This window comes from Aulostomus chinensis, chromosome 7 (genome assembly GCF_037954235.1).
Source record: "Aulostomus chinensis isolate RoL2024-O1b breed Wild chromosome 7, RoL_Achi_v1.0, whole genome shotgun sequence".
Taxonomy (NCBI): domain Eukaryota; kingdom Metazoa; phylum Chordata; class Actinopteri; order Syngnathiformes; family Aulostomidae; genus Aulostomus; species Aulostomus chinensis.
Window position 1 is genome coordinate 13702859 of NC_141326.1, and position 26007 is coordinate 13728865.

At 41.2% G+C, this 26007-nt stretch overlaps 2 protein-coding genes across 10 annotated transcripts in view; both read right to left on the reverse strand.

Annotated features, from left to right (window-relative positions):
- The window catches only part of cpne2 (copine II), a 40060-nt gene extending 21533 nt beyond the window's left edge, over positions 1–18527 (reverse strand). The window contains exons 1-9 of one of the 3 annotated variants that reach the window (XM_086208567.1): positions 18390–18527; positions 13246–13445; positions 5965–6144; positions 5749–5823; positions 5456–5527; positions 5043–5126; positions 4755–4844; positions 4287–4385; positions 1079–1165 (exon numbers count right to left, since the gene is read on the reverse strand). In XM_086208567.1, coding sequence (XP_086064693.1) covers positions 1079–1165; positions 4287–4385; positions 4755–4844; positions 5043–5126; positions 5456–5527; positions 5749–5823; positions 5965–6144; positions 13246–13422 — 864 coding nt within the window. In that variant the 5' untranslated portion in view covers positions 13423–13445; positions 18390–18527. Of the gene's footprint in view, positions 1–1078; positions 1166–4286; positions 4386–4754; positions 4845–5042; positions 5127–5455; positions 5528–5748; positions 5824–5964; positions 6145–13245; positions 13446–16798; positions 17038–18374 lie in introns of those variants that run through there. The other 2 variants (XM_086208566.1, XM_086208565.1) reach the window with 2 other exon arrangements.
- nlrc5 (NLR family, CARD domain containing 5) overlaps positions 18390–26007 on the reverse strand; it is a 77002-nt gene continuing 69384 nt past the window's right edge. For 5 of the 7 annotated variants that reach the window (XM_086208561.1, XM_086208564.1, XM_086208559.1 and 2 more), the window contains 12 exons: positions 25098–25172; positions 24627–24710; positions 24433–24516; positions 23318–23416; positions 23142–23225; positions 21872–21955; positions 21675–21758; positions 21518–21601; positions 21337–21414; positions 20800–20883; positions 20103–20186; positions 18539–19924 (listed from right to left, as the gene is read on the reverse strand). In XM_086208561.1, the coding sequence (XP_086064687.1) occupies positions 19843–19924; positions 20103–20186; positions 20800–20883; positions 21337–21414; positions 21518–21601; positions 21675–21758; positions 21872–21955; positions 23142–23225; positions 23318–23416; positions 24433–24516; positions 24627–24710; positions 25098–25172 (1006 nt within the window). In that variant the 3' untranslated portion in view covers positions 18539–19842. The other 2 variants (XM_086208563.1, XR_015117002.1) reach the window with 2 other exon arrangements.

Below are 26007 nucleotides of genomic sequence, written 5' to 3' on the forward strand. Positions count from 1 at the left end.
TGTATACAAAGTGCAATAGAGCAGTGTGCAAAAAATAAGTGGACTGTACAATAAGTGGGTCATTTACATGAACTAACCTGAAGACAGTGCAGTGAGTGTGGATGGTCGACTGTGAATTTACAGAGATGTATTGTAGTTTTATTGCCACTGGGAGAAAGAACCTTCTGTGGCGCTCAGTTTTTGAGGGGGGGGCGGTCTGAGTCTGTTGGTCCGTGTACTCCTGTGTTGGACCAGGAGCTGATGGAGGGGTTGGGTGATGTTGTCTAGGATTCTCCATAGTTTCGAAAGCATCCTTCTCTCCATCACTGTCTCTAAGGAGTCCAGTTTCACCCCCACTACATCACCAGCTTTACGGAACGGCAGTGACTTGCTTCAGAAGATCATCTCTCTGTAGCCCTGTATTACTGTAGAGCCTTATGACTCATCGTGGTGCGATAGCAAAGCTGATGGAAAGGGTCTACTGCACGGCTGCAAGTTTAGTGTTGAACACTGCGTCACATGCGCTGCTAAAGCTTTTCAGTTTCTGCTGTAAAATGTTGGATTATTTTTTTTTTTTAAAAACCCTGTGGAGTCGTTCCACGACCACAATTTGACCTATTTGTTCTCATTTGGAATCTAAGAGAACCGCATGATTATTATTTATCAAAATTCAAGATATCATAGCGCTAACCAGAAATAGCTCGCGCGCCTAGCGCAAGTCTCTGGTGGGCAGGGTCTGCTCGTAGAGCATGTGTAGAATGTCGCCACAGCTCCATACATAGTGAGATGCAGAGATTTAGCTGGCAGCGATGAGCTTTATGAGCACTGTGAGAACTCCTTTGGCACAGTTTGAATGTAAGGGGCATCCTTCTATGTGAAAATTAGATGCAATACTGTGTAGAGAGCACCACATGTCAAACTAAGTGGCTGGTAACAATTCAGATATTCTCCAGGACTTGAAATGGAGGTTGTTTCGAAACACAAACATCATTCATGTTAGCATCACCCCCTGGTCAAAAATGTGTTCCTGATAGTTGTGATTTAGAAGCAACCAAAGCTAAACATGGATGCTGCTGAAACACTATCATCCTTGTCTCACCTTACATAACTTGACGATGATGATTCCAGAATTTTTATAATTCTTCTTCTTCTTCTGTTTCTTTGGGTTGACGCAGTCAAATTCCACCTGATAAATATTTGGAGACAAAATTTTAAAAATGAGTAGTTAATACCAGTAATTTGAACAATGAGGAAATTTTTTTTTTTTAAATGAAAGTGAGGTGGAAACAGAGATGAGAGCACTGTGATAGCTTTTTATGTTTATGAGTCTTCTGGTACTTCTTATTTTCTGAGACATTCCCACTCCATTCATCACCTCCCTGTCCTCATGAAACATTCATCTGTGTCTTGTTCGTCTTAAGTCTTTATATCAGCTCTTCCTGAATGTCAGGGAAGGCTCCTAAAATGGCTGTATTTCAAGGAGGCGGCGTCACCAAACTCTGTCAGGATCCTTCAAAATCTACCAAGGACCTGGGATCCTCAGGGGTCCTAAATCACCCCCAATCATCTGCACACACAACATCAGAGCAAACAGTGAACAATGAACAAAACAAGGGTAAACTCCAACTCCAGAGACAGTTGACGGGGAAAAGTCTTGATTTTGGTGCGCTGTTTGGTCTTTGACTCACTGACTCTAACGCAACAGCTTTATATAATTCATTCTTGAAAATAAATGTTGGGTTTGCAACATTGGTTTGTCTGAAGGTGAAGTTTTGGTTCACAGTAAAATCTTGGCAGGAGGCAGAGCCCATTCAGTGAAAGTTAGTCAAGAAAAAGTTATTCATGCGCTCAAATGGAAGTTCAACAAGTCAAAGTAGAAGAACTCAGACTTTGAAAATATCATTGGAGATGACTGTTGATGACTATTGCCTGTTCACATTCGTGGTCAGACTAACACTCTGCTTCTATGTTTATGGGCTCTGCCTCCTGCCAGCTGTTTGCCTTTTTGGTCTAAATGAAAGACTTAAACTGTGAACTCTTCCTTGGCCTATGTGGTCTTTACACATGAGTCCTTTTTCCCAGTTCTTAGTTCTGACAGCTGTAGCTGGAAGGGTGAAATGGAACAAGGGCAGAAAGAGACTGCGACTTGGATCTGCATTTATTCAAAACATGACAGTAACTTCCATTTTAGCAAACTTAAAGATGTATTCTACTGTAGGCAATGAAAATGTATTTGACACTGCAGTTAAATTAACTATAAGAGTTAAAATCAGATTCAACATCTAGCAGGTACGAGAAATCATACAGGAAACAAAGCAATACTGCTTATTAAAGAAAGACTACGTGATTTAATTTGAAGTGATGAATGTGAAGGTGAAAGAAATGTGACGTATACTCTCTTGAAAGTTGCACAACTCACTTTTGCTGGCAAATTCGAAGACACATACAGCATAAGTGGTGATTCATATGACAGGTAGCTAATGCCTTGTAGTGTTACTAGGGCTCAGCTAAAGGCTGCTTTACATCTCAAAAGCGCCGCTCATATTCTCGTTCTTTTCACACTCGCTCTCCATTCTGCCTCAGTCTGTTTTTGCTCAGTATTTTGTGTGCCCCCCCCCCCCCCCCCCCCTCACTCAACATCATTACCACACATGAAGAGACACAGTGGGAGAACAAGTCATGACGCTGTTTTGGCACATGCACGCACACACTAGTTTTACAAATGAGCACACACACATTTGCACATGTACAGATACACACATGAACGCATACAAAGCCACTAAAAAAAAATGAACGGTTTTCTTATTACTGCATCTTTAATTCTGTAGAAGACCAGGAAAGTGTATGAGAAAATGAATCTCAGTAGTATTTATTCATTGACAGCTCAGAATTACTAACCAGCCAAATCCTCCAAGAACACAATGTGGGGGAATGCGGCTATCACAAATGATTCCAGCTTCAAAGTCAGTGAATGTAACGGAATGCATTTAAACAGCACATTACCAAGTACAGAGCAGGGTTGTTGCCAAAACTGTAAAGTTAACTGATAAAATAAAATTCAGATTGCTTGGTTGATGACATTGTTCTCAGTTATTTTGAAGATCACACACACACACACACACACACACACACACACACACACGCTGTTAAAATTGAAAAAAAAAAAACTGTTCAATGTTATAAGGTATTATAAAGTGTTATGATTCTGTCATGTGGATTAGATTTGATTCAGCAGCTTACAGCAGGAATAAGATTACAAACTGGGTGATGTAACAGCTCACATCCAGGTCATTCAGGTAAATCTTTCCTCAAATGAGTAAAAAAAAGGATAATGTTTGTAGCCATGCTAGCAGCAAAGTGAGACTCTTATATTCATCACCCACCAGGAAAGAAAACTGTTGGGTGGATAAACAATTGATTTGATATTTGTTTTCATTGGTAGATATTTAGTCCTTATGTTGAACAAGTTCCACTGGAGTTCATAGTAATTTGTTACCTCTATCAAAATGGTCTTAAGACATCTCAGACTCAGCCGGTCAGGTTTAGCTGTTCAACTTTAAGTAGTGACACTTATGTACATTCGAAGGCTTTAGTTGTAATTCAACTTGAAGCTGAATGTTACTGTTAGCATGCTAAGTTAGCTGTTATCATGTTAAGTTAGCTGTTAGCATGATAAATATCCAAGCTGAGACACATGATAGCATATATGTAAGCAAAGCAATAAACATAGCATCACTGAGATAAAATTAATCAGGATGTAACATTTGGAATAGCGGCCTGTATATGACACCACTACATGCCGGTAACTTGAAAATGTTCCGTTATAATGTGTCCAAAACTAAATCTGAGGTTGATGGTCTTGCTCAACGCACTTCACATCCTGAGGTACCCTCTCAGAGACCTTGAGTTACATCGGTAGTGTAACGATTCAAAGTTATTACTCATGCCACAAACAGTCAGATAACTCAAACTGTTCAACTCCAAACAGTCGCTCAACACTTTCTAAATGGACAGGCTGGGTGTTCGTCTTAAACCTTTACCAATACCTTGACCTCTTGAACAATTTAACGTAGCATTGCAGCATAAAGAGTAGACTGAAACTTGAGTTTACAGTACTTCTCAGCTGTTGAAGTTGCAAAAGAAATCTTATACTGTGATTCTCTACAGTATTGAAGCAATTAGTTTGATACTTTAGAAGTAATGAGGTCTGACACCTAGTCCTTTGAATGAAAGAACAGTCTAGATGAGAACATGCAACCTTGAATTGAAGTGAGGAACAATCTCTCTCTCTCTCAAACATTTTTTACCTCTACTGAGTTGAGGGCTTCACTCATCTTAGCAACTGTGGTTTGAAACTCTCCGATGAAGTCATGGCCTCCATCATTATCATAGTCATAACACAGGACCTGTCATTGGGTAGACACATCATGCCATCAATGCATGTTTTGATGCAGTAGTTAGCTTTTAGCATTATTTGGAAACACACAGTTACTATGCTGCTATCTTAAGCCAAGTTAACATTCTTCAGACTTGCATAAAAAAAAATTCTCTGTTGGTACCCATTGTACCATCTATAACACATTAAGTTAAACATGCGTTTTTGGTGCCACTGTCCAGGCAATTGATTGGATTCTAACATGAGACAACTAGTTCCATGTGATAGTAATCGATGCGAACATACCACCTTCTGTTCTTTTCTTTCTATTGTCAAAATACACTGTCAGAGTAAAGCAGAAAATCCATACAACATCGGTGTAGTGACACATGAAATTAACCTTGATGTTTCTATTCACATCTCCATTGCAGAGAGAAATGAGAGGCACAGTGAAAGGCTTCCACGCCGGGTCTAAAGTGTTCTTTATGACCTGGGGTCGGACAGAGAAATTAAATTAGACAGCAGCAGACAGATGAGGCAGCAGCAGTAGCAGCAAAGTAGAACGATATAAACTTGAGGCGGGTTTCTGTTACACTGAAAATACTTAATATATGGCCTAAATATTCCAGCTCAGTAATGTCAGTTTAAAGAAGGCTGGAGAGTATAATCACTACTCAAGATGACTCACCTCTGTCCTGTGCACTAGCATCCATTTGCCATCTTCTCCTTGTTTGTGAAACTCCAGATAGGGGTCCGACTTCCCAAAAAAGTCCTGCAGAGAACAGACCCTATGTGTTAAATTCCCTCTGAGATGATTCAGCTGAACTGCAGCACACGTTATCACAATTTGACCACAGTTGATTTCTCCCCCTCACCTTGTAACAGCATTTGCCATAGGACCATAATTAAAATAAACTAGTGAAAATAAATGTAAATTTGGATCATATCTGTGGGTGTGACTGGACAGAGGCATTGAATGTGAAAACTGTAAACGTGAACTGTGTGGGCTTGGCTTATGTGTCCTAAAGTAGCATGTGTGTATTTGCATTTGCTTCCTGATTATGTGTGCGGGAGTGCGCGCGCGTGTGCATGTGCACCTACCTTCTTATCCAGTTTACGCCCACTCAAGGTCAAAGTGATGATTCTGTTGTCAGACAGCTCCTGAGCTGTTATCTAAAATAAAATAGCAGCTCTGCATTAGCAGCAACCAAAATTCTGGCAACCATTAACATCAGCAGGAACACCAGGGATGATGATGATGGCAACCTCAATAACCCCTAACATTGACTCCATCCACCTGGTTAGAGATGGCAGTGTGTGTGTGTGTGTGTGTGTGTGTGTGTGTGTGTGTGTGTTGACATGGGAGACATTTAGAAGAAGGTAAATATTCTTACTGTGATGGATCCTTTGCCAGCTGGCTTCCCATTGGCTAAGATCAACGGTCTGTGAAGTTTCTTATTTGATACAATCTGATTTATATCAGGGGAGACATTCAAGACAAGAAATATTTTTGATATATAGGGACAATGAACCGCTTCACATTATTATTCTAGTCTATTCGACAATCAAATGCTACTATAAGCAACTTTAAGAAAGAAATTCTTCCGTACCACTCCAAGGGTACAAATGAATTCTCCCAAAAAGTCGTGTTCGTAGAGCTGTGTAGCACATTTGTCTTCATCAAACATAGCAAAGCGAAGCTTCTGGATCTCCTCAAAGTGGTAATCCACCTGAAACTTCACCCCAAAGACTGGGTTTAAGTTGTTCACAGCTGTCTCAGTGCGGCCAAGCTGAAACAGACAAAGAACAAGGACACAGATTTTTAAAACAGACAGCTTTACAAATGCAATTCCAGTTGAACTGTGTGTCCTGTGAAACAGGAGGGTTCTTCTGAAAAGACCCTGTACTATGGTCACTGGTAAAAATTATTTTAGGGAATGTGGATCGGAATATGGGGCCTTGGCCACCTAAGAATTACAGCATTGTCCACTGGATGAAGCTGCTAGATCTGGCTTCTCCATCTTATAACCAGGATTAAAAGTCAAGAGCGGCCAGTAATCAGACTTGAATAAAACTGTTTACACAAGTTTGCCAGTGCTACTGAACACAAAAACAAAAGAGGGAGATGAGGAGACAGATTGTAGTGAAACAATAACATAAATAAGAATAAATTAATTCAGTATATGAAGAGAAACTGGTGAACCAACACTGGCTTGCTGGTTTCTCTCTCGAACTGACCAGCAGGGCCTTATAAACCTGTAACTTCAGCTCCTATCAGCAGCTGTGACTTTCATTTCTGCACTTCCACGTTTCAAGTCACAACATGATCTAGGGTAATGGATTCATCTCTAGCAGTGGTTTCCTGCAATGGGCTGTTCACAGGACTGTCTGACACCCATGATCTGATAGCTTCATGTGACTGCTACTGCTGAGAACAATTCAAGCTCAGGACAGAACAGCTCTTGGATCACAGAACTGACTGTGAGTATCTGAAAGAAACAAGCTCCTTCCATCCATCCATTTTCTTCTGCTTATCCTGTTAAGGGTCGCGGGGGGGGCTGGAGCCTATCCCAGCAGCCTTCAGGGGAGAGGCGGGGTTCACCCTGGACAGGTCACCAGTCCATCACAGGACCAACACATAGAGACAGACAACCATTCACACTCACAGTCACACCTACGGTCAATTTAGAGTATCAATCAGCCTCGTCCCCTCTTGATGTCTTTGGACTGTGGGAGGAAGCTGGAGTACCAGAGAGAACCCACACAGGAACAGGGAGAACATGGAGACTCACACAGAGAGATCCTTTTTTGTTTGTGTTTTTACAATATTGAAAAAAGGATAACGGTGGATAACGGAGCCGTATGTCAAAACACTCGTGTCACACGCGCACGTTTCATGTGTTTTCTGATCCCCACCTGTAGCCGCCACGCTCTGGCGGTGCAAAGCCACTTTTTTCTTTGCCTCCACCTTCAGATCGGACCACTTCTTTTTTATTTTGTCGACGCTGCACACGGCGTGCCATTCAGTGGCTTTTCGTTTGTTGGTAATTCCACTTGAATGGCCATCTCGCCGCCACCTCATCAACAAGCACCTCCATCTCAACCTCTGAAAAGTTCCTCTTTCGTCTGGTTGATGCCATGATTGAGCGTGAAATGCCTTGGCTCCATCATGCCTATTTATATGCAAAACACATTCATGAGGTAATTTGCATGACCATACATGGTGAATTGTAGGTGTGGAGAGGGAGGGAGATGAATCAAATCCTCCTGCGCAACTTTCCGGCTGGACTGTGATTTATAAAGGCAAAGTGCGTGCAGGTGTGCGTACGCACAGTTTCATGAATCTGATTTTTTGGGGGGGCGTAGGCACTTTTCAGCTTTTCGGCGTACGTAAACTTTTAGTATGGATACTACGCCAGGTTTTATAAATGAGGCCCCAGGTCCTTTGGAACGATGAAATCAGATCCAAGAAGGCCAGAGACTACAATGTGTCATGATTTTAACTCTAAACTCAACCGTTTCTTCTACAAAGGCTGATAAATGATTTTATTTTGCCAATTGCTAATTAGAGTAAATACATAAAGAGCCCACATGCTTGTTTTGTTGTATTTCTAGAAACAACTCTGGACTGCCTCATGCCAGATAACATGTTACATAGTTTCACTTTGCTTTGCACACATTTCTTCTTCTCCGTGGCTTTTTAATTCCCTTTCAGCAACTGGGAAAAGGTCTGATCTACTTACTAGTTTATGGTCATTAGCTTTGCCTTTGGCCCTGGGCACGTAATATACAGTTAATAAAACCAAACCGTAGTGACAGAACCAGAAAACCTGGCAGTCGTGAAGATTTATGTTAAGATGTCTTCACTGAGGGACCTGTTCAGTTTGTATGGTTGATTCAAACGGTAAATAGAATTAGAAATGCTGAATATTGTAGATTTAAGACCATAACAGTGAAAGCTATCAACCATTCAGTTCCTCAGAGGTACAGGTGGGTTCACTTGGGAGTTATTACAAGGGATGAGGTCTTGCGGCACACAGACATCAGAGTGTGAACCTGTGAGAGTCATGTTATTTGCCCTGGTGCTTAGATGACTAACACGCTCCAACAGTGCTACTCTCAAATCTGAGTCACCCCCTCTAAACACTGCATAACGTGTTTATCCCTTAGATGAGGTCAGTATATGTGTAGCCTGTCGACAGTCCTGAATTAGCATCATTTAGCATTTTTGAAACAGTCACTGAACTGATGTACCAGAGCTGATACGCACAAAACTATGCTGGTACAGCTGTAAAAAACAGTGTTTTGGAGCACTCTGTTATACCTTGTTTGTTTTGTGGTGTTTGTAATTTTGTATATAAATGGTTTGCCCGCTGAAAATTACAGCAATATCCATTGAATAGCCTTGGGTGAGAGGCTAGTGTTTGTTTTAAGTTTTTCCACAATCAGAAGCAAAGAATAACCTCTTGCACCTCATTGATCTGCTGACTGGGTCCCTGGAGTGCCCGTCCAGGGACCCAATCAGCAGTTTTCAGCGTGCCCAGCCTGACCGGTAACTGGCTGGTCAGTGTCACTTGCCACGGCGCGCCACATCGCTGTGACTGCAGCGGGTCTATTGTTGTGGGACGGCACGTCAATCAGTACAGAGCAGATGGAACTGGCAAAAAATCGGTGATGACAGAGCACACTAACAAAAAAATCGGAAACCAGAATCGGCTAAGAGAAATGCAATCCTTGCATCTTGAGCTACCATGGGAATGAATAAATTGCGGCTGACTCACATAACAAGACAAAGCTAAAGCAGGTGGAGATTTAATGCTATCTTCTTATGATAGCTTCTGTTTTCATTTTTGTTTGTTGTTTTCTTTCTAAATCTTTCCACCTGTCCCTCTGTCTGTCCCTCTCTATCTGCCTGTCTGTGTCTTTCTGAGTCTCTACCTGTCTATCAGTCCGTCTCCACCTTAATACGTCTCTGAGCCTCTGTCTGTCGTAATCCGTCACACTCTTCCTTGCTTTCTTTCACCTCAAATGGTTCAAAGCAGATGGCCGCCCTCATAGATCCTGGGTCTGCTTGACATTTCTACTTCCTTAAAGGCAGTTTTTCATCTCTGCTGTCACAGAAGTGCTTGCTACTCAGAAATTGCTTGGTCTTTTTAAACTAAATCAGTTTCAAGAGTGTGATTCTAGACCTGCTCTGCTTGAAAAGCGTCATGGAATATCTTGAGTATCATTTTGCCCGATTGAATTAAATTTGACTTGAGCCGACAAACCACAGATACACAGTACCCCCATACTTTTTACCTATTGACGCTCTTATCTTAAAGCTGTACATTTGAAGACAGTATCGATAGTCTTAAAGGGGAAAAAAGGTAACTGACTGTAAAGGCAAAAAGGTTTGCTTCTTCAGCCAGCTACAGCACTTATATATCCGTCTGATGCATGTGAAGAGAGCAGGGGAAATAGGCTGCACTTTGTAGCTTAAAAAAATGACAGTCCTGCGGCATCACAGCGGCCTGGCTGGCTAAAGTGCATGCCCCATATTTCTGTCACTGTGGATTTGAACCTGGCTCATTAGATCATGGAAATGAATCAGACCCTTGTGGCACATCATCCCTTTTTGCCCTCTTTTTCGGTCAGTTTCTGCATACTACCAGAGAAATGACACAAAAACAACACGGACAACTGAAAAACCCCGAGCTACAATTTCTTCCATATAACTTTAGGTTTACAAAAGTACCCCTGTTGGTTTTCCCTAATCGATGACCACTAGTACCACGATTCCTGTTATACCCACTCGTGTTATAACATACAACAAACATAATAAACTACAAATGCGTGTGAAGTCTGCAGCTTTTAATACAATAATAATCCAAATGTAATACCTTTCCTGCAAACCTAACGCCTAATTTTTTGCGAACATGATTTATTATGTTTGTGGGGAGATGAAAATGTTTTTTGCTTTCAAACACAGTAAATCGCTCATTTAATCTAAAACTACAGTTTATGTTGCTGACTCTTTCGCTGACATAACTTCACTTACACAACAAAAAGGATAGCGGCCCTGACTGGAGTGATTTCAGGAACTCTATTGAATGTGGGAGGTCTTCACTCGCGGTGTCGCAGGCTTATTTCTGTGTCCGTAACACATGTTGAGATTAGTATTAGGATTTGCAGTTTGGAGAGGAGGAAAAAATAGAGCGGATTTAGGAAATAGCCCAACTAGTCTGCTAAGTGGGTGTCACGTCATTTAGCTGAGATTCATATTTCTGTCGGCCCAACGTGTCTGTTTAAGCCTCTCAGACACCAGTTTGAGCTGCGGTATTTTTCTGCCATAGTTTCAGTCATTTACCACTTTCCTTCCTCAACCTCCTGTTCGGTCTCGTTTTCTATTTCTGTGACTCATTCACGTTCTCACCTCTATCTTTCCTGTCGCCATCCTTTCTTTCTCATCTCTTTCTGTGGCCCACTTTCTTCACTCTTTCTCACACCTCTTTTTCTCTCACACATTTACCCTCTAATACATGATCCGTCTGTCTCTCTTTGCCCCTGATGGACCCAGCTGCATCTCACACCCCTCTTTCAAAAGACAAAAGTGAGACAGAGAACGACACGGGGGGGGGGGGGGGGTGAGTAGTGACATAACAAACGAGAAAAGCAATTAGAGAGAAGAGGACGGGAAAAAAGTTAACAGGAGAGCATTACAGAGAGTGAGAAAGCCGACACGGAAGCTGTGTACAATGTGTATACAATCTGAGAAAAGGTTTGAGCTTCCTCCGACGTTCCCTCACTTCAGGATCACTACGATTTCTTGCTACCTGTTACCATAGTAACCGGTGGCAATTTCCCATTGGAGCCACATGCCCTGCTGACCGACAGCTAGCAACAACTCGAGGCACTCGCCTACACACACGCCGGCACGCATGCACACACACACACACACACGAACGCGGCACACACAAAAGCCACAAATGCCCCGCTGACCAGTTGCTCACTACAGAGAAGTCTTGAGGCAGTAGCCTACACACACTGAAACTTCACCACTGTGCCTCTCATCAGCATCCTCAATTAGTGTTCTTTTCCCACTGTATGAAAACACATCATACCCAAAGTCCATGTGCATGGAGCCAGAGCGAGGTAGACGGCAATCCAAGCAAGCTTCCGAACACGAATTACAACGTCTGACGATCTCAGCATATAACTGGGAGTATTACACGTATTCTCAGTTCTTTTGGGTGACATGTGACTGATCTCGCGTGCATTACCCAATCAAACCTGCAGATCTTCAGAAGGAAACAGGCAGAACAGCTACTAGACTGGTTTCAGAAAAGCAATATGCAGTGCCTGAGATGCAAAATGTACCTCAGCTGCAAAATGGCAAATATTTGATACGAGTAACTTCATCTATTATATTACAAGTGCGATTCTCTTTTGAAAGATTGTTTCTCAGTCAAAAGTAAATATTTGGAAATTTCCAATCAAATTTTCAACATCATGGCTGCTCTCTACTTATACCTTCTGCCGCTACACTGCAGCATTCATGGTGACCAAACAGAAGCAGCCAGTGAAATACGGCCTAATGCACATCATAGCCGACAATCAGGGCGAGACCAGGGCGAGGGTCAAGCAAATGAACAGGTGATCACAGCCTCTTACACCTACTGGTAGGTAGAGTAGGGCCCTACTAGACATGTCTGTGGGATGTGGGATTATGGTATCAGGATTAAGTTTATTCAATGGCATGACAGCAACCAGATCGGGAGACGCACCAAAGGATTCGACATGTCCAATTTGGAAAAGCATCTCACAGACTGACACGGTGACCTGTTCAAAGACTTCGAAGTGCAGAAGGTCAGGACTTGTGGCATCACACTCACAATCACAAACAAGTCAAACAGGTGATCTATTCTGATGGGACTTCATTGCACCTGCAAACATGAACTGAACTTAACTTGCAAGCTGTCAAATATCCAGTGTTCCTAAGTCTTTACAGCCAATCAGAACTAGCACACAGGCAGCACTCAATACAGTGAGGACATTTTCCAAGGACATGCCTCGAGGCTGATTCAATGCTGATTATTAAGTGATATCTGGCAAATTCATCTGTTTATTTCAATAATGGATTGTTGCAGACACACAACGCTTTAGCTGCAGGTGCTTAAAGAAAAATATCTGTTCTGTTTTAACAATAATCACAACTCTTAAAGCCTTAAAGCTGCATTGATAATTGTTTTATGATCAAATCTTGGCTCTGTGACGGTCAAACTCGTTTTATGTGTCATGGAAGGTTGAGGCTACAGCAATCCTTTTCCTGTAACAACAAGCAGCTTACGAATAAAAATAAACCGCAAAGAAAAAAGTTACAACCAAAAGTCAAAATCTGCCATAAACTATGACTGCTGTGATGCAACATCATGTTCAAAGGTTCCTTCTTTCCACTTCCCCGGCTTCTCCCTAACTAGGCCTGTTATCTGTCACTAATTGGACCCACGATCACAAATCTATCCTTCAAGACTCAGCACGTCGGAGCTCAGCCAGATGGTCAAGACGTCATGCGTTTGGATTTGTTTCAAAATGTCCACAAAGATCTTTAGAATACAGAAACCAACAAACAAAATCCTGTGGTGTTTTTCCAAAGCTGGAGGGGCCAGCACTGTGGATGCGACCTTAAGAGCCCCCCAAAAGTTAGTTAAATCGTTCAAATTACTTTTTGCCTTTTATCCTCTTCTCCCCTGCTCCATGCAGTTGATATACAAAGAGAGGCAAGGCAGCTAAAAGGGGTTTGACTCCTTTCTTGTCATCTAAACTTTTTCTTCCTCCACTAATTGCTCTCTATCTTCTGCTTTGTAAAGACAAAACACTGCTCCTCTCCTTCTTCCTGCTCCCAAACTTACCTCCACCCAGTTTCCATCCACTTCATGGAAGAGAACACAGAAGGGGTCAGACTTGGAGGCGACATCGCGGTCCAGCAGGCTGGTTGCAGTGACGGACAGCTCCACCCGGGTGACACAGTGCTGTGGTCCGACACCCCGCGCCTGGCCCTCGGTGGCCGAGCCTAGCGTGTAGGCCATTATCGAAGGTCACAAATAATCTCCTTGAGAGAAAGACAACAGAGAAAAATTCTAATTGCCCATGACCCATGTGCTTCAGTTGAATTCAAATACACATACAGTTACAAATTGGCTGCGTCTGACAATAGATTCTCTTAGAAATCTTGAATCAGTACAAAATTTTTGGAACATTTTTGGCTTTTTATCAGAAATGAGCTGTTAACTTAAGAGGGGCAATGGCCAAAACTCTTGATAGATGGATGTGAATAGAGACCGGTATTGCTAGGAATTACCGATACTGGTCCTCGGTACACATCCCTTTCAGGGTTTTTAAATATTTTATTTAGAGAACAAAAAGACAGTAGCACATTCGAAAAGATACCGTTACACGAGTCAAGCAGCACAGTATGGTAACGTAGAGCAAGATTTCACTCAGAGCTCAAGAATTATTGATACAGGAATTTTGTTCTTCCCTACAGAGGTTTTCAAAGTCCCTGCACGGACTGGCGACCTGTCCAGGATGAACCCCGCCTCTCGCCCAATGTCAACTGGGATAGGCTTGGGGCTCCTACCAGGCTCAGGGGAGACTCAGTGAATTGAGCTGAAAAAAGTATTTTTGTCACCAGAAGGACATGTAATGTAGAATTTGGTTGATATGTATTTTGAAGAGATGAAGTAATTTTCAGGGATTTTGCTGTTTTTACTGCTGTCCAAGAGTCAGAAACCATTAACGACTAATAGAAAGTCCATTTTTAGGTATTTGATGTCCTCTGAAATTGTGTAAAACAGCAATATTAGACTAGCTTGGCTAAATAGTTGACAATCACATATCAATCATATGTGCATCCAAAAATGAAAAGGTGATGTAAGGAAGGAGGGAAGGATTCCTGCCCACCCTGATATCAATAATTGATTGAGCTCTACTGATTAAAATTTACAACCAATTAATGAATCTACTCTTGTTTGAAAGGAAAGGTTGACCTAATGCCGCCTCTATGAAACAAACATCTGGTTGTTGATACACTTTTGGATTGTGTTCAGAGTAACATACACTTTCTTGACAGGATTATTACATAACTCTTACCACTTCACACTTTATGTCTGTGTTTTGTGGTTTACATAATCATAAATTACTGAAAATACCACTGCAGGAAGATAAACTAAGATGTCAGCAGCACACTTGGTTTCCAAATCTGTTGCTGGGCAGAGTGTGCATTGCCAACAAGGCAGGTAGTCATACAATAAAGAGTCGCATTAAGGTTACATCTCCATGTTATTGTTTTTCCCTCCAGTTCAATAGAAGAAATATTCCTGACAAGTAGTCACAGAATAGAGCACAATACCAGTATTTCATCTGTGCTTTTAAAGCCTTCAAGACTCAAGTTCAATTCAATTAATGTCACTGTTCATCTAGAAATACTCACAGAGTTAAACATAGATGTAGACACACACACGCAGACCACATGTGTCGCCTCTGCCTCCCTGGCGGAGGTCATAACTGCCCTCTGGAAACCCAAGCAATGTCCACACACACACTAAAACTGACACATGCAGGGCCCTGAGCCCAGATCAAAGCCACGGCTGGACCTCCAAAATGGAGAAGCATGTGGCGAAGGGTGGAACAGACATGAAGAGAAAACACACGCGCACACGTCTTGGAACAGTTTGTGAGTGTAAAGACGACGTGTCCGAAACATTCTTGGTAGGAACAATCACATTTGAAATCCTTTCCTCTGCTTTTAGACAAACAGAACAACACCTCGTGTCCATAAGGGTGGTTTTGTTCACAGAGCGGCATGCCAAAAAGGATGCTGCCTGTTGCTAAGATACTAACGTGTCATAACCAGCGTGCTCCTCCCGTTCTGCTCCTGTGATGTCACACTGAAGCCAGTGAGGTATTTTCATTCATTTACTTTATCATTCAGTGAAAAGCTTAATTTGGCTACTTAAACTCATTCAGCAGTCTGGAGGTTTGTTCATTTATGCATTAGCTTCAAACTGCCAGAACTGTTGGAGTTCTGACCAGACGGAGAAATAAACCACCCGCTTTCCCTGTATGGATGGGAGGTGCTTTAACTGCTACACACAACAATGATAACGCAACACATTTACAAGATAAACACACGAGCATGAAAAAAGGCAAGTATACAGCCAGAGTCAAAGACAGGGAAAACAAGCACAAAAAATTAACAAAGCATGAGAATGAGACAGGAAAAAAAAAAGGGAAAAACAAAACCACTGTCCTCCAGGAGTTTGTCTGGATCCTGCATACTTGGACTGTGTAAAAAAAAAAAAAAAAGGACAAAGAGCAATCCAGCCATATAATCAGATTATGCAAATGTCATGCAGATGAATTAAAATGGATATTTTGGCATGAAATATTTCATATTCAAGTTTGTCATATGATGTATATTTTAGGAGGTAGTTGTATTTTCAGCTCTATTTTGACAAAGTAATCTAGACTATCTAAATATATTAAAATCATTGAGATACACATCATATAATGAGGTCTTTGTCTACACCCTGTCCTCAAATATACTACAAAAAAGGACAATGGCAACAACAACAACTAACAGACAGAATATACACAGAAATCTAAGATGCTACAATAAAAAAAAATGATAAGAAAATCGAGAAAACGGTCGACAAAAACAACAGCTTATATTTATAGATGTTTTTGTGGTAATGAAAAAGACATTTATTTTGTGTCTTTAATCACATCTTTTAGCATATTTAAAACATAGTTGTCTAACTGCAATCGAATACTTGGTGTCAATCCCGTTTTCTGCTGGAAAATACTGACTACAGCAGCAAACAAGCTTCTACGAAATCCACATCACCTCGCTGACTTGCTCTCCTGCATATTTACTGCCTTCAATTGTGTGTCCATTGCATGTGTGAGTGCATTACAGGTGGAATCCAAAACCCAACACTTTTCTGCAGCAGAACTTCTCCCAGAGACACTTATGTCGCCTCTGTGCAGAGGCGGAGCGGGAACAACCTGCCCCGGAGGACAGGGGACCGCATGAAGGACTGGCGGGCATAGCAGGCATGGAGGCTGTTTCATCCTCATTAACAGCAGCGGGCACACTCATTAAGGCTAATTTCATGTCCCGACTGCCGTATCTGTGGCAAATAAACTATTTTCACGAGGTAAATTGAACGTGAAATATAATAACACAGTAGAGCAGCAACTCTTCTCGTAACACACGAACGCGCCTCCTCACATTAAACCTGCGAGCAAGCTGTGCGGGGAAATATCCCCGCTTCAGTCCCTCGAACCTCTCCAACCACGAGTGTTCAGCTCAGTTTAGCTCCAGTGCCGGCAAACACCGCAAAACAGCCTTAGAAAATAACCCCAAAAAATCAACCCAAGGAAAACTGGTGCAACACTCACCTGGAAAAATGACGTCCAACTTCTTTTTAGTTGACAATTCCTTTGATTTATTATGTGCACCGTTAAAGTGTAAAGTCGGTCAAAATACACTTTATTCATTCAGTTTTTCATACAAAGAGGTGAAAAGTGAAGTTGCCATTTTATCCCGAGTATCCTGAAAAGCGCAACAGTGATCGAGCCTCATCCTCGGAGGCTGACGGTCTGCTCTCTACCCTGCGCCGCTAACGGACGGAGCCGCGTCAAGCTAACAGGAAAGAACTAATCCATTACCGGAAGTACTCTACTCAGCCCATCAAAATAAAGGCGATACTTTCGAGTAGACGCAAAAACATTTCAGTGTAGTTTTATTTTTGTAAAAAGTATGAACGATATTGGCTATGAAGATTTTAATGGACTTGACGTTCGTGTACATGTGGGAAACGTCACTAGCCTTATGTTTGTTTTGTTTTTGTATCAGCAATTCAGAATTCTAATCATTTTGTCATTGTGTGGAACTCAAGGGCAGATTAACCTGGTTGGTGGCCTCAGGGCAACAATTGGTCACTGAGCCCCTTTTACCCCTCTGGTCCTTGAATGTAAAAATAGTATTTTTTTTTTAAATCTAGTGAGTGTTATTATTAATCAACAAAGCAGAATCTATTTGTTTCAGGATGAAAATCTGTTGAAATAAACCAAACAATATTAGAGCTACTTTGTGGTTTGAATCAACAACGTTTTAATAGTACTTAGGTGAAACCAAAATTCTTTTGGGCTAATAATGAACGTTGAATGGACACATCAAATATACAGGTTTTTTTTTTTTGAAAGAGCATCCTTTTTATTTATTCATAATTAGGTGAGAATAAATTTGAGTCAAGGTTTTTGTCATACTTTTGGGCACCTGATTATGAGCTTTTGGAAGACATATTCACACTGACAAAGTTAAACTTGTTGTAAGGGGGAGATATTTGACAGACCCATCTACAGAAGCACCCACTTTGTGTGGGTGTTAATAGAAATGTATCTCTCTGAGAATGTGTTGCTCCCCTGGCGCTCTCTTGTGGTTAAAACTGGTACCACAGCCATGTTTGCTTGTATTCTATTTTTCAACCCTCAAACTCAAGTGCAGAGAGCAACAGAGGCACAGTAGAATATCAGTGCTACTGTGCTGTTGTTAACAGATATGACGAGAGTACAGTAGCTTTTTAAAAAAATTCAGCTTTAAAAAAAATGTTCCTACAAAAGTATAATCATTTTTGACACTTCTGGGATTTCTAAACCTCTTTTACAGCACCATCTGAGTCCTAACGTTTCTTGCATTTGCATCACCAGTTTCAACCACAAGAGGGCGCCACGAGAAAGTAAATGATAGAAGTTCTGAGCGCGTTATCTCGGCAGCATTTAAAATAAATTAATAATTAAAAAATTAAAATAATAAATATCTAGAATTGAGTGACAAGAAGTAAATATACATGCTGTTTCTGCAAGTAAATTGCATCAGTGAATAATTAAATACATATCTTAAAAACATAATATTATCACAGAGAAAACCTTCTCTGAGGTCTCTGTCTTCCTCTCTCTCCAGTTTCGGACTCACTTCATCATCACTCACATCCAGTTCTCCATCTGTCTCTTCTTTTCCTCCACCATCAACTCTGTCAGTTTGTCATCTCCTGCCTGTCTTTCTGGACTTCTCTGCATAACAGTTTTCAGGGTTTTTCAGAAGATCAGCAGATCGACCTCCTCTGACCTGTAGAAATCAAGACGAAAACTGATTTCTTGTAGCTCAGATCTCTTATACAAAAGTAGCATAACTGGGTTCTACATTAAAAAAAAAATCATCCTTTGTACATCTAATTTGCAAAACAGTACTTATATCCTCTGGACAAACCAAAACTCTGAATCTGATCTATTTAAACCAGAATAAAAAGAGGACAGCTGGTTTTGGGATTTGAGCAGGTATGTTAACCATCTTATCCACAACCGTTCATTATGCTAAGCTAACTAGCGTCAGCTGATCTCTGTGGGTCTCAGAAGCACAGAGGAAAGAAGTGTATCTGTCTTCTTGTCCAGCTCTGGGGAGTGCCATGTTCCCTTCATAAACATTTCAGTGCAAGTTACAATCAATACTTATTTAGGACACATGCAGCTGGACACAACAGAGTCCTTAACAAGAAAACTTTGGACGGATCAGCCTGCTGATTAAAATCCTGTTGAAGTCATTTATTTGACTGAATGAACAACTAGTCAGCAAGAAACTACACAAAATGTTCAGCCAAAACTATCAGCCAGACGTATTCACACACACACACACACACACACACACACACACACACACACACACACACACACACACACACACACACACTCAATCAATCAATCATAAGCTTAAGTCAAAGCTAAGAAAAAAAAAACACATTCCAGTTCAAGAACACTGCAAAAAATAAGTAACCTGAGTAGAGACCACAACCAAAAGAGTTTAAAAGAGTAGTTACTCTTTCTCTACTGTAAATTTATGATTATTGTGTTTTCACTCATGTGGTCTCTACTAATTGTAAACACAATAAAGTGCAAGTTGAGAATGTTTTAGATTTGCCTATGTGTGAGTCGTGCTCTGCGACAAGAAAGCTTATTGGAACTGAAACAGTTCCTTACATTTGAGCATCAAGTTTTACAACAACAGTCTGATGTCAGCTCCCCCGGCAACTGCTGGACCAAAATGCTGTTCACATCGTCTCTCAAATACAGACATCACTGTTACAGTGACATTTTACACCTCTTCAGTGTCTTCACTATTCTCCTACCAATTAAATTGACAATCAGCATAAATATAAAATGATATTGTGCCTTGAACTCATTTGGAATTTCTTCTCACAAACAAATGTAAAAAAAAAAAGAGAAAGCTAAATTACAAGAATGACTTTATAGCCTACTACTTCATTTTGTGTGGGTTTTGCACAAGTCAGGGGCAAGCATATTTTCTACATACGCTATTGAATAAATTCCTATTTACAAAAACTGTCAGAGCAGAATGTCTATTCAGGAGTGATGTACTATCGATGACGTCAGGTGGAGGAGAAATTCAGCCTCCTGTCCCTCAGACTCATTCTCTGGGCTTCACTGGAGGACAGTTTGTTCCTCCACAGTCTGAAAAACAGTGGTGGACATTTTAAGAAGAAAAAAACAACAACATTAATGATTCAAGTAAGAACATGATAATAAAAACTCCTGTTTATTCAGCCGGGACCACTTTTAAATCCAACCAGAGCTTCAAGTTGCTGTTTTCAGCCAAATTTGCTGTAATGAATGTTACCGACTTGCTTACCTGATGAGCTCCAGAGATGGACATGACTGCAGGGCTCGACCCAGCACCTCTGCACCAACAACACTCACCCTGTTGGACTCCAGGCTGGAAGAAATAAATACATACATACTGTAACAAACCAGGGAGTAACTATATTTATATTTTTTAAAAGATGACATTGAATTTTATGCTAAATATATTTAAAATTGGTCTAAATCAGTAAAATGTTGACACAAGCAAACAAACCCCTCCCAGTTCTCCCCCATGTATGGCAGTAAAGATTAGAGTTTCATAGAAATATCGCAGTTCTGCTGCTGCTTCCTTGGCCTCATGTACTGAGGAAGCTGACAGCTCCAAATATATCAAGGTAACGCCCACACTTGGAAGCTTTCCAGCAGCTGGAAGCATTTTTTTTCGTTGTTATTGCTGCTCTCAGCTGAGTAATTTAAATTAAATCTAAACCTATCTGATTTAACTGTGGTAGAGACATTAATACAGTTTTAAAAAAGAGGCAGAGAATTTGAGAAGTGATCAAATTTAATGAAGTGTTCTTATCCACCAGATTTAGGACCAGTTGTTTCAGGGCTACGTGTGCAATGGTCTATTGAGATCAAGGCTTAGTCAAGTGGAGGTTAGAATAAATCAGATGGAAATGAATACAAGTTCATAAAAGACTCTGACAGTGAGTTAAGTACGCGTTTGTGTTTGATGAACTCACTCCAGTCTGGTCAGCCTCTCACAGAAAGGCAGAACTCTGGCCAGCTCCAGGGCCACTTCATCACCACAGTGGTTCCATCCCAGACTAGAGAGCAGGGAAAGAGTTTCACTTGATTAAAACAAACTCATCTTGAGATGAGTGCTGACTAATCTCACAACTCCGATCAGAATCTTACTAGGACATTAGCACTCTGCTAATGTCTCCTGGTTGACGTCCTAAAGTAGTGTGCTCGCTGAGTGGGTAACGCCTTCACATGTTGCTGTGATTATGAACACATCCAGACTAATGCTTGGACCCACCTCAAGACTTTGTGGGTTGAGTGATTAATGTGAGAAATAGTGAGTATAACAATATTGACATTTTGCTAGTGTTGCAGTGTTCTTCCCCCCTGAAAGGGCTATTTTTTAAAGCTAAATTCTACCACTTCAACAAGTTAATTGATGCCAATTTTAGCAACTTGTGAAAGATATTTCAAGAATGCAACTCCTGGGTGTGTGTGAGATTTAATCATTACATCCTGAGAATTTGTCATCTTACCTCACATCCTGTATGAGAGGGCAGGAGGACAGACTGGCGATGATAGCGCACAGCTCTGATGTCCCAACTGAAGTCAGACTGAAAGGCCAAACAAGAAAAGCAATTATATTTTACACACAGCTGGTAATCAGTGATTGTCATCTGACTGAGTCGTGTCGGCGGAGCAGCCGATGGGTCTTACTTAATCTTGGAGAGGTTCTTCATGCCCAGTATTGCTTTGGACAGATTCACTGAGCCTTCGCATCCAATTTTGTTCTGTGAAATACTGGAAAAGAAGAAGATAACCCTGAAGGCAACTCTGACATCAATAGGAACATGAACATGAGAGTGAGACTTACTCTAACACACTGAGGCATGTCAGTGATGGTAGAATGAGGGCCATCCTGGTGGAGGTGCCATCACCAAGACTGTTATTAGACAGACTAAAGGAGAAACAAATGTCAAATCTATTCATCCATTTAACCAATGGGTTTTATTGTGTGTTGACTCAAAATGTTACATGAAATATAAGCTTTGACAGATGTAATGTCCTTACTGGAGCTCCTCAAGGTAACTGCAACTTCCCAAAGCCTCCAGCAGCTTCTCTCCTGATGGATCACTGATGAGGTTATTTGACAGACTGCACACACACACACACACACACACACACACACACACACACACACACACACACACACACACACTGTTAAACGCAGAACAAGCAGGTTCATGCTCTGAAATCAATCTGATCTAAATATCAAAGCCACAATATGAGTCAGTTGATAGGCTGTTGATCTATTTGACATGTTTCTGGGGCAGTATGTCATTTTCTATAAAACCACTAGGTGGCTTCAACCTCAGATACATTCAAGTAGGCCCCCATCCACTTGGTTTCTGTGTTTGTCAGAAAAGTGCCCAGAGGAGAATGGGATGATAAAGCTCCACCAATACCGCCAGCCCTCAGTGCAACGGTTGATTGAGAATGGAGGAGACATTATAGAAATATCAGTTCTATCATCTGCTTTGGTAAATATGAGGTATGGCCAAATGAATATGAGTTTTATTTATCTCATAGTACTGTTATCATGGAATGCTTTATGATAGTAAAAACTTTAAACCAAATGCTCTCAATATGGACAAATTCAGCATCAAGGAAACAGCCTTTATTTTGAGGCTTTGCTCATTTTGTGGATGTTCTGCAACTATAAAAACTGCTGAGAAGACTAAAAGACCAAGCCTGAGAACACATTTAGCAAACAGACAAATGCGGCAAAAAACAAGCTTGATGTATCCATGGTAACAGCTTCTTCCTGTTTCCAAGCATTTACATCCTCCCCTTTAATAAGTAGCACCCCTGTGCTGAGAGGTTTGGGGTCAATTTAGCATTGAGTCATAGTCGATGTCCACGGGGAGTTTATATTATAATAATGGGATCCAAGAATGTATGGGAAAGCATTTAGTGACATGTGTGACAGTCATGCTACATGTGGTGATAATCAGTGCCAAGGCCAGCCCTGGAACTGGGAAAGACCAGCTGGCACATGGGAACAGCTGTTAACCATAAAGAAGGACAATGGTGCTTTGATTGGCTCTCACAAGTAACAGAGAGGAACAAGTAACAGGGGCATGCAGAGAGGAAGGTGAGTACAGTTTCACTGTGCAGTTCCAAAAAGCCCAAAATAACTTGGAGAACTTGTACCCATCGCGCGTTTGAAAATGTGGCAATTTGAAGCTAGTAGACACTACAGATGATGGTGTATAAATTGAAGGTGAACAAGTAAATTCTAGAATAAGCCCATTCTGGAGCGTCCAAATGTCCTTGCTACCTGATCTTTCTGAGCTTTGTCCAGACAGGAAGGAGCCTGGTCAACTGTTCTATTCCTTGATCAGCCATCCTCCAGCCTTTCAACCTGAAACAGAGAGGAGACATGATGGTATGACAGGATGGTGAGTAACATTCACTTATGCACAGGATACCTTCTTTTTTATGGCCTAAACTCACTCTATTTCCTGCATTTGCGTAAGTCCTTCCATAGCAACGAGGAGATCCAGCGCACCGCTCATTTCTGACGGTCCTGTCCCTGTGGAAATCTCATTAAGCCTGGAACACGCACAAATTCAGGTTTGTAAACTTAAACAGGGATATTCAAATTAAACATAAATGTAATTCATAAAGTACCGTTCTCAGACAGAGTGAGTCACAAAAAATAAAAGTCTGCATTTTTAAAGTAATAATTCCCTCTGAGAAATTGTTAGACACATTGAGTGCACAGTTGGAGACGCAAGAAAAATAATTTCAGCCCACACGGAGGAGATGACATCCACGTAAATCTGATAAGTGCTCATACACTGTATAACTAGCTCTGATATTTCATCATGGACTTCAACACTCCTCCATGAGCATTAATTTACAGCTTTACACTACAAGAGACGGAGGAATGAACTGCGGCAGGGGAAGGGGTGTATCTTGGATCAGACTGCGCTCTTTCATGCTGAGGCTAATGTAGAGTCGACGACATGCTGGTATGACAAGCTGCAACAGTGAGTAAGAAGATTCACGTCCCCAGAAATAGAGCATGCAAAACACGTCTGGAAGTGAAGTGTGTCAATGTTACTACAACAGTAAATGTCAGTCTGAAATAGCTTTGCTGGCTACTTTACATATGTTACATAACTGTTCATAAAAGAGTGGGGTGAAACTACTGTAAGACCTGACCTCACTAGACCATGTAGTTTTGGTTGTGAGACCGTCTTTCTAAAAAGAATAGAGACACAGCTACTCGATTAAAACAGCAAATACTACAGTACAGCTGCAGCATTTGTCATGTTTCCTTTCTTGTGGTTTTATTTTGGTTATCTATGATCTTATTTGAAGTCCTCCACTTCCTGCCCTCATCTGTTATAATTTAGCCCCACCCTAATGTAATGCCCCTATGTTTCACTGTCTCCCCTCCTCACTGTGTTTAAGTCATGTCTTCACTTCCCTCTGTGCCAGTTTGTCTTTTCCCCTTTGACAGTGTTAAGAGTGTTTGGTGTACTGGCCCTGGACTGAAGACACCCTGAGATTTTGATCTTTTGTTTTGGAGTTGCATTTGAGTGTTTGTGACAGTTTCTTACTTCAGACTGTGTAGAGAGTGGAGTCTCCTCAGCACGTGAGCCAGAGACACCCTGCTGTCTTCAACCAGACACACAGAATCCAGACTTGGTGCGCGCGCGCACACACACACACACACACACAAATGCACATCTACTTAGCACAGTCTGTATTCAGACAGGGGTATGTTTTGTGTTTGCGTGCATGTTTATTTTACCAAAGACATTCCAGGTGGACACATTGTGCCAACGCGTTGACAATCTGCAGTCCTCCAGTAACTGACCACACACAATGGGACAGACTAGAGAAGACAAGACAAATCATCACGTTTCCAACATCACACATTTCTTTTCTAACATGGACGCATGACAAGGAGTTTTCTTTTTGATACGGGGGTTGTGGATCACTTTCATACAAAACTACAAGTTGTATGTTTGCAGAAAGAGAGACTCAATCCACAAACAGGATTTGTGACATCACAACTAGGGAAGCAATTCTGCACAAAATAAAACTGATGCAAGTGAGTTGCACACTTGAAACTTTCAGTGCAAATGAATAGCTGAATATACATAGATCAGGATTTTTTCAGGAAGACTGTATATGTGTGAATAAATGTAATTATAAGATGTTCCAGTGAGCTAATATGGAGAACTGTATGGAGAAATTTGCTGGCTTATTCAATACGTACTTAACTGATTGTAGACGGCCCAACATTTTGGTCATAATCTCTGCAGTCTTATCCTCAATCACGTGACCTGAAAGACTTGCAGAGGGAGAGGGGGACAAAGAAAAGAATACGTTTTAAATAATAAATATAACCCTGATTATTACATGAGGAAAATGCATCCAATATTTCATTTGTGGAGAGGGACAAGGTGAGGTGTTGAGTGAACACTCAAATTCAAAACAGGTTTATTTACACTGATGTGGCAAGAATAAAAAGATATTATAAAAGGAGTAGATAACTTTATCTGTGTCTTTTCCCAGAATCATGCAATTGAATGACAATGAACAAATCAAATGAAGCAAGCAGAAGTAAAAGCAGATTCAAGAGAAAAGGAGAAAGAGGCATAACATTCAAGAAATGTCCCATCAATAGATACAAATAAAAAAAGAATCAGGATGAAAACACTGCTGTGAACATGAATATCATTCAAGCTAATTTAGAGGATAATGGTAGCACTTGCAGGGGGGGAAATAATCGAGGAGGACACATGGAGAAAACACAGCCAGACACAGGGAGAGCCCCTGGAAAGAACAGAGACACTGCAACAGATGTATGTGTATATGCGTGTGAGAGAGATACAGCAACCTTTAAAAAAAAAAAAAATTTAAAATGGCACAGACCCTGAGCATTGAACCAAGCTGGCAAGGGGCTGCCAAATATTTGTTCCCTTGGGGTCTGTAACATGAGGTCTGGCCGGGACAAACGCTGCTGTGAGTTTGATGAGTAACATCACTCCTGGCTGCTGAATCTGCATGTTTGCCAGCCGGCATGATGAACACGCATTCACACGGTCTCACTTAGCCGACGCTACTGCGCAGGAGGAAACGTGACCTGCTGCGGTCATAAATGTTCGGATTCAAACAGGCAACTA